Raw genomic sequence first — 9,819 nt, 5'->3', positions numbered from 1 at the left:
GGAATATTGTATAAGAAAACAATAATGAAGTAAAACTCATAATGAGGTCTTTTTAGTTAACTAGGACAGCAATGATGTTAGCCATCAAGATTTCCAACTTTAAAATGAAAGCCTGAAATTAACTGTGTGTTTTGTTGCTATCGCTATGACATATATTCTTTTTTTTTTTGCATCTATATTGTCATTGTTCATCTATCATGTTATATGTGTATGTTAAGTCAGTAAAATGAATGTAATGTTTTGTACTTTTTGTTGTTGTTTTTATTTTATCAATGTAAAAGATATTTCAAAATATGTAGAGTTTGACGACTTTCAGCAGCTTTGGTATATAGTAAACATTCAGTAAACAGCCTTTCCCCATTGTTTTAAATGTATTGGAAATATCAATTTTTGTTTCTTTATTTATCAGAATCAAGCACTGAGGTTTTTCTTTGATTAACTGATTTTTCTACTTCAGCATGTTTTAGAATTAAGTATATAGACAGTGCCGTTATATTTTGTTTCCTGGATGGAGTTCCAATTTTAGCTCACCTAGCCTAAGGACCAAGTGAGCTATTCTCATCTGTCGTAGTCCATGGTCATTTATATCTGTCTTTGTTAATTTTTACAAAAATCTTCTCTTCTTAAACAACTTGACCAAATTTAATCAAAGTTGGCCATAATCATTATTGGGGTTTGCAGTTGAACAAAATGTGCTATGACACCACCTGTCAACTAAGATGGTCTATATGGCAAAAAATAGAACATTGAGGTAAAATGCAAGTTGTGTCTATTATTTTGAAAATCATTATAAATAGTGAAAATCTGATATGGGAAAAAATGTTCAGAATGTTGGGTTCTACCTATAGTTTAGATATGTCATAACTGTCAGACAACTTCTTATACGAGTGATTGAGATGGGATGATTTTTTTACTCTTTTTGTATGAAGCTTTTTATTTTTGATTTCAAAAGACCTAGATGCCTCATGCCTTATTTACACATGTTTTGTGATGACATTTCCGTCTTAACATGTATGTTATTAAGAGTTTGCCCAAAAGCTATACACTTTTTTGTCAGAATAAAATTGAGAAAGTAAATGGGGAATGTGTCAAAGCAACAACAACCCGACCATAGAGCAGACAACAGCCGAAGGCCACCAATGGGTCTTCAATGTAGCCAGAATTCCCGCACCCGTAGGTGTCCTTCAGCTGGCCCCTAAAAAATATGTATACTAGTACAGTGATAATGGACGTCATACTAAACTTAAAGAATATTTACACATATGAGTAATAGGGTAAATATATTTGGTATATGGGATCCTTGCAATTTCTATATATCTTCTGAAGGAGTTTACCTGAGCTATGCTCATTGCACCAATCATGTATAAAGTCAAGACTGTATGTCAGATATTATAAGCAGTAGATGGCATATGTTTGGTGTAAGCAATGATTGTATGGGCAACTGTTTCGACGGTACAACCTGTACCAATGTTCATAGTTCAAGGGTCAAGTTTTAATGATTTTGTCTCTTTCACAGTTATCATAATCACTAAGTCAATGTTACTGAATTTAGTGGTGTATGGAATGATTGTAAGATGGACATGTCTGTTTGGTAGGTTTAATATGACCTTAGCCGTTTGTTTAATGAACTGTCTGTGTCTGTTTTTCAAAAACTATATTTAACAAGAGGTCAACAATATTAACTGTATTGATTGATTTTAAGGTGTACACATTTGGTTCAATAATCAATTATATTTAGTTTTAAGAAAAATGTTTGTTTTTCAGATATACTTTAAGCAATGAATGCATGGTGTTCTTGTCTGATAGAGATTGTCTTTCCTGTACCTTTATATGGTTCATTGGTTAAAGTTAAGTCTTCTTACTTTAGTGTTTCTCCAATTTGCTATTATTTTACTATATTGCAAAGGTTGTAAATTGAACATGTCTGTCTGGCAGGTTTTATCAGACTGAAACGTCATTTTGTAGATAAATGCATATATTTAGGTATGCATTACTTGTAGTAAAAATTTCCTTTTAAAAACTCAGCATATGGTCAATCATGATAAGTGAATCTGGCAATACATTGAAGCATGCACACTTGTGTTTCCTTGTTCAAGTGGATTGTCATATTGTTGGTAGCTAAACTGTTAAGGTTTCTGATCATATTGCGTGTTTAAAATGTGAGCTTAATATGTAGGAACTAAGTCTGGCTATCTTGACTATATATTGTTGTGTTTGTATATGTTTGCATGATAACTTTTTCTGAGAAAGCCGGTGTTACTGGTTGATGTATGTTTACTTCTTAAAGAATACTGAGATGATAAATTGTTACTTGATTTTCCAATACAAGCAATATTTTAAAATGCGGAATAATGAAAGACGTAAAGTGCTGCTTTTCAGTGAATCTGGTTTATTTTCTCTTATATTTGAGTGTGAGTTCACATTACTTTAAGACGAGTCACTCTACTTTTCTATCCCAAATTAATGTATTTGGTTTTGATGTTATATTTGTTATCTCATCAGATTTTGTCTTATGCTTAGTCCGTTTCTGTGTGTGTTACATTTTAATGTTGTGTGGTTGTTCTTCTTTTATATTTAATGTGTTTCCCTCGGTTTAAGTTTGTTACCCCGATTTTGTTTTTTGTCCATAGATTTACGAGTCTTGAACAGCGATATACTACTGTTGCCTTTATTTAGGGTCATTTACGATGAGTCTTTTGTCGACCAAACGCACGTCTGGCGTATATACAAAATTTAGTTCTGGTATCTATGATGAGTTTATTTATAGCCACACAAAACCACTTTGTTATATGTTACTTCAAGCAAATCACTATTAAGAAGAAATATTTCGAAATATTAAACATTCAAAGATTAGTCCTATTGTCCTAAATTACAACAAAAGGTATATCAGAATAATATATATTGCAAGCAGTAGAAAATTGTGAACTACAATAATGAAAGAATAAAGAAACACAAACATACTACAAGTATAACAATTAATACAAAATAACATGCTAGTAGTATGCCTTACAATTTTGCAACTAAAATTATATTGAAATGTACTTCTTTTTAATGAAAACATGACATTTATAGATTTCTCGATGTACATTATATTCTTTGTGTTCAGAAAAAAATAAAAAATCCTTTCTATAAAATGCAAGTATTGATTTTCTCGTTACTGCTCTGTTAATGGTTTTGATTTTCACCCGTGTCATATGGTATTTTGAACCTCCTAAAAAATTAACCCAGGGACAAAATACCATGCGGTGAAAAGACCCCGGGGTAGTTTTTTCCCCTGCAGTATATTGAACCCCGCTGTTTTAGATAAATAGTATTGAAGATTATCTAGTGTACAATTTGTTGGCTATTTTTTTTAATTGGAGGTTTTTAATAGGGGGTCAAAATACCATGGCAAAGTAAAAGTTTCAAAATATCTTTTCCAGCATGTTAAATACATACAATCTACTTATTTGAGTATTATAACTATACAAAGGAGTTAAAATAGCTAACATGCTAGAAAGGTTATTTTGACAATTTTACTTAAACATGGTATTCTGACCCTCTGCAGTAGATTGAATCCCTACTAAAGTCCTTTTATATTTAAAAAGAAATCTAGATACATAAATACTACTTATTGGAGTATTATAACTATACAAAGGAGTTAAAATAGCTAGATTTAAAAAAAAGATGAGGTCTATAGTAGGGGGATCAATATACTGCAAGGGGGTCAAATTGCCATGGCTAAGTAATTTTTTTCAAAATATCTTTTCCAGTATGTTAAATACAAACAAACAACTTTATTTTTGGAGTGCCGGTACATGTATAATTACAACAAAAATGAGTTACTAAGGCTAGAACTTTGAATTTGGAGGTTTAAAAGGAGTGAGGGGTCAAATTACCATGGCAGGGGGGTACAAAAACCAAGTTAATATTTCAAACATTTTTTCAAGCATGTAAAGTACAGACTTACTATTTATTGGAGTATGTTTACTTTGTAAATGAGTTGTAATAGCTAGATTGTTTTTTTAAATCAGAGGTCTACAGTAGAGGGTTTAATATACCGGAGCATGGGGGCGGGGGTTCAAATTACCATGGCTAAGTAAAATTTTCAAAATATCTTTTCAAGCATGTTAAATACTTACTAACTACTCATTGGAGTATTATTACTATATAAATGAGTTAGAATAGCTAGAATTTTTAAAATAAAAGGTCTTAGAAGGGGTTTAATATACTGCCGGGGGGTCAAACTACTCTGTCTATAAGTAAAATGTTAAAAATATCTTTTCCAGCATGTTAAATACAAACAAACTACTTATTGGAGTATTATTACAATTTGAATGAGTCACAACAGGTAGACTTTTTAAATAAAAGGAATATAGTAGGGGGTTCTATATACCACAGGGGGGTCAAAATACCATGGCTAAGTTAACTTTTAAAAATATCTTTACCAGCATGTTGAATACATACATACTACTTATTGGAGTATTATTACTATATAAAGGAGTTTGAATAGCTAGAATTTGTATTGCCCCGCCACGAAGTTGTCGGTGCCATATATTATTACCCTTGTTCGTAATTTTGAAATTCGGAAATTCCGTCATTCCGTCAATCCGCAACAAACCATTATACAGAGGTTTTTTTCCAAACGTCTTAAGATATTGGGCTGATTTTTGGTTTCGTTTAAGTTTAAGTTTCGTTCCGCTCCGATAATTCTAGCTGAAATTACGGGCTTTGGACTTTGATAAATTGTTGAAAATCACAGTTATGCAGACTTTTGTTTTTAACTTTTCAGATATTGGGCTGATTTTTGGTATGTGAGTTAACCACGATGTAGCAAATTTACCTACCGATATCGGAATATAGGTATTTAGTCGGATCTTAACATGTATTTGTGATTTGTTTAAGACCGGTTTTGATCAAAATAATCGAAGAAATGTCGAAATGTTCAGGACTTAATTAAATCTGTATTTGGGTAAGATGATGCAAGCATATGCTTTTTATTGCATCTTACACTTTGAGAAGCGAATAATCTTTAAGTACTTTATTAAAATATTGTGTAAAAAACGTTAATTATGAGCTATGAAAGTCGAGTTGCTCGATCATTTTTCTGAGGAAGTTTTAAAAATTGCACAGAAATATTTTTACAGTGGGTTAGCTTTCAATAGTTTCACTATCCTATAGATTAACAACTTTTGGTTATATTTATAATTTAGAATCAGCATTGAAGGCGGAGCACGAATGCACAGTTAATTAATTGTATTGATGTGCCATTTGTATGCGAGAGTGGTATTCCTTTGTCTTATGTGCTGATTCTAAAAAGTTATGCGATTATTGTCTACCTTTAACAGGTTCATTATTTTGTAACTAAGTTTAGGTCTCTGATAGAACTTTGAATAATCACAAAATGTATCAATTTAATATATTTCAGTTTTTGTTATTGGTGTATCAAAAACATTGATGTACGAATATAATTTTATAAATTTGAAACGTTTAAAATGATTACATAGGACCAACAATATAAAGAATCGTTTATCATTTTTGAAAATAACTATTAATGAAAATCAAATTATTTATCTCCCCTGCATAATAGATTGATTGGGAAATTAACCAGAATTGTCTAATATTAATCACAGAGAGGGACTAGCAAGCAATTTTTAAATGTAGATTATTTAACGTTAAAACAATATTCCACTATAAAAGAATGTTACTTTATACGAGTATAAGGACTTTCTTAGCTAAATCTACAAATTTCATAAGAAATTATAAATTTTTATTACAACAAATTAATATGCTACATGATGAGTTATTAAGGTTATGTTTCATTCCGATCAGCTATTTTTTGCTGAAATTACGGGTTTGAACTTTGATAAATGGTTGAAAATCACAGTTATACAGACTTTTTTTCTAAACTCTTTCAGATACTGGGATGATTTTTGGCATGTGAGTTTACCAATATGAGTTACTGGTCAAGTTTAAGTTTTGTTCTGCTCGGCGAATTTTTGCAAAAATAACGGGCTTTAAACTTTGATAAATTGTTGAAAGTCACAGTATATAGACTGTTTTCTACATGTTCTAAACGCTTTCAGATATTGGGCTGATTTTTTTGTATGTGAGTTACTCATGATCAGTTACAAATCAAGTTTAAGTTTTGTTCTGCTTAGTTAACTTTTACCAACTTGAAAATTAATGGTTTACTACTTTGAAAATTGTTGAAAGTCACAGTTATATAGACTTTTTTTTCTATACGCCTTCATATTTTCAGCTGAATTTTTATATGTGAGACTACTATCATCTTTGTGTTCACATGTGTTATTGAAATTGCATTTTTTTTAAAACTTTTTGAGACGGGGCCATACCTGTCGCTTTGACACATCTAGTTTTTAATATGAGGTTTTAGGTGAATTAATTGTAAATACAGCTGTTTCCAAACCACGCCTCTTTTGGGGATGTATGTATTTTAAGTGCTTAAAAAGATGTTTTGAATTTTCTTCTAAGCCATGGTATTTTGACCCCTGCCTTGGTGTATTGACCCACCCCTTACCTCTTTTACACCTTCAAAATCAAATTTCTAGATACTATGACTCCTTTTCATAGTTATTATACTTCTATGTATAGTTTGTAAGTATTTCACATACTAAAAAAGATATTTTGAAAATTTTACTTTGCCATGCTTTTTTTTTTACCCCTCCCCTGCCATGGTATATTAAAACCCCATACTATAGATCTATAATTTAATTTTTTTTAGCTGTTATTATTCCTGTTCATAGTTATAATACTCTAATAAGTTGTTTGTATATATTTTACTTGCTTGAAAAGATATGTTTGAATTTTTATTTAGCCATGGTTTGTTGACCCCCTGCCATGGTATATTGAACTCCCTACTACAGACCTTTAACTAAAAAAAATCCAGCTGTTATTACTCCTCTACATAGTTATAATACTCAAATAAGTTGTTTGTTTATATTATACTTGCTTGAAAAGATGGTCTGAAAATGTCTTTTTAACCATGGAATTTTGCGCCCCCCCCCCCTTTTTTGCCATGGTATGTATTATTGACCTAAATGAGTTGTACAGGACTTTTCAAATTCGTTGTCAAATTTTGATTCTTATGTAGACTTTTATTTGATCTCAGTATGTATTTATTGCATTTTTATTTTCTTTACAGACATAAAGCTATTATTTAATTTTTTTAATTGAAGCACTAATTTTGATGAATAACTTTAAATTTTCCTAAAATGGAATAGTATTTTTTACGGTTTCTATTTTGATTCTATTGAAACATTGACACATAGATTTTTTTTCATTATTATTTAAAAAAAATATTTATATACATATATGTACTCGTATCATTGTTTTTTTTAATGCATTTTAAAGCCTTTAGAGTACATGTTAATTTAGATAATCGCTATATAAGCACTGTAAATAATAATAATAATAATAATAATAATAACAGGTAAACTGAAATCATGTCTATAATTCTTTTATCCAGTGTTCTTAAATTAAGAAAGCAAGCATGCTTCTTCTTGTTGCTTTATCTTTTCTTGCATTTTCTCATTTTGTCGTATTAATTCCTGCTTTTCCTCCAAATGTATTATATCCCTTTGTCTTTCTTCTCTTTGTCTTTTATCCCTCTCGCTTTGCTCTCGAATAATTGATTCCGTTTTGGCATCCATGGATCTTCTGTGTTCTTCCTGTTGTCTCCTTGCAATCTCTTTTTCCTCCGCAATTCGTTTTTCTGATTCATGTTGTTGGTTAAGAAACTTTTGTTCGCTATCGTGAATTAGTTTTTGCATTGATGCATTCTGTTGTGCCAGTTGTTCCTGTAGTTTATTATAAGCTTTATTATTTGCTTCATCCTGGTCACTCCTTTTTGTTTTATCCATTTCTCTCTGTTCTAGTAAAAGAGTTGTTGTGGCTTCTATAGACTGCTTTTGTTCTTCAAGTTGCCTTTTAAGAGTTTCGTTAGCTCTATCTCTCTCCTCCTCCATTTGTTTTCTATGTTCTTTTTCTAGTTTGTAGAACTCTTGTCTTTGAATTTCATTCTCTTGGTCTTGGACACTTCTTTTGTCTTTCTCCTCCTGTATTTGTTTTCTATGCTCTTCTTGCTGTTTTTGGGCCTGAAAATGTTTTTCACGCACCATATTTTCCAAAGTTATATTCTGTTCAGCCAGTTGTTGCTGAAGTTTATTATAAGCTTTATTATTTGCTTTCTCTTGATCACTTCTTTTCGTTTTATCCATTTCTCTTTGTTCTTGTAAAAGAGCCTTCGTTGTGGCTTCTATAGACTGCCTTTGTTCATCTAGTTGCCTTTTTAGAGTTTCGTTAGCTCTATCTCTCTCTTCCTCTATTCGTTTTCTGTGTTCTTTTTCTAGTTTATGGAATTCTTTATCTCTTTCGCACATCTGTTTATTCAACTCCGTTTGCTGGTGTGCCATTGTCGCCTGAAGTTTCTCATAAGCTTTATTTTTCTCTTCCATTACCTTCATCATTTCATCGTACTTTAGGTTATTACCATCAAGTATTCGTTGCATTTCAGCTGCCATTATTTTATTATGATCTTCTGTCACTTTCGCAAGCTGCAAATCTTTCTGTCGTTCCAGATTCTGATATTTGTTATCCATATCAATTTGTCGTTGTTCCATACTCTGCACAAATTGCATTTGCTGTCTTTCTTTTTCTTCTAAGAACTTCGCCTGTTTTTCTTTATCTTCCTTTTCCTTTTCCTTAATTTGATATAATTCTTGATTATGCTTCTTGTCAAATTTTTTTAATTCGTCCGCCATTCTATGGACATCTTGCTGGGCTTGATCTTTTTCCTTCTGTACCTGTCGTTGCGATTCTTTGTTACTACGAACCTCTTGTGCTAATTTGTTGTTTTCCTTTGTAATGGAATCCATTTTGTGAACATATTTTGACTGTATTTGTTCGATCTCTTTCTTTTTCTCTTGTGCTCTTTCATCCTCGACTATTTTAATTTTCCTTTGTAAGGCAGCTTCAGCTTCTTTGTACATATCATTTGTATAACACTTTCCCCCGTTCTTGTTTACAATGGAATCAATAAGCTGAATAAGGGATTTTACCTTCGCTGTCTTATTTTCCTCAGATGATTTGTTATCAATTGCAATGTATCGACCGTTACAACGATTAAGGGACTCTTTCAACTTTTCAGGAGCCATTTGTATGTATGCTTCAATAGTGGATTTTTCTGTTTCTAGATCACCAAGCCTGGTAAAGGTAATGATGGCAAATTTCCCCATCTCAGCTCCAAATAGGTCAAAAAGTCGATTAAACGTTTCAATTTCTTCTTCTGTAAACCTAGCTATCTGTATAACAAGAAGGAATACATGCGGACCTGGTGTAGACATATTTACACATCGTATTATCTCCTTTGATATCTGCTCAAATGGAAGTTTCGTATCGAATAACCCAGGTGTATCAACAAGCACTAGCTTACGTCCTGCTTGGGTGCATTCTCCCCTTTTACATTCCCTAGTGACCGACCCGCCTGCTAATTTTGATTCAAAATGATCAGCTTTCGCCATAATTGTGTTTCCAGTTGCGCTTTTTCCAGAGCCTGTCCTACCTCTCATAACCAATCTGATTTCATTGTCTTTTCGTCTTCCTGCCATAAAAAGTTAAACATGTAAATTATTTTTGACATTTTGTGTATTTTATTTTCATATAATCGCCATTGTGTCAGAATTATGTCAGCATTAAACACCAAATTGTCATTTCTAATATTTGTTTTATCAATGATAGATTTTTGTGGATATCAAGTTTGTTCAAAAACAACTTTACTTTCCTATATTAAAAGGCATATAGTCACGCGTAGATGTCCTA

At 31.7% G+C, this 9,819-nt stretch overlaps 1 protein-coding gene across 1 annotated transcript; it reads right to left on the bottom strand.

Annotated features, from left to right (window-relative positions):
• Positions 1 to 7,478: 7,478 nt before the first annotated feature.
• LOC143048884 (uncharacterized) lies at positions 7,479 to 9,551 on the bottom strand. The gene has a single exon (XM_076222753.1). The coding sequence runs from the start codon at positions 9,519 to 9,521 to the stop codon at positions 7,479 to 7,481; it is 2,043 nt and encodes a 680-aa protein (XP_076078868.1). The 5' UTR covers positions 9,522 to 9,551.
• Positions 9,552 to 9,819: the final 268 nt, after the last annotated feature.

Source organism: Mytilus galloprovincialis, chromosome 10 (assembly GCF_965363235.1).
Source record: "Mytilus galloprovincialis chromosome 10, xbMytGall1.hap1.1, whole genome shotgun sequence".
NCBI classification, from domain to species: domain Eukaryota; kingdom Metazoa; phylum Mollusca; class Bivalvia; order Mytilida; family Mytilidae; genus Mytilus; species Mytilus galloprovincialis.
The sequence above is the reverse complement of the archived record's forward strand: the minus strand, read 5'-3'. Positions and strand labels throughout refer to the sequence as shown.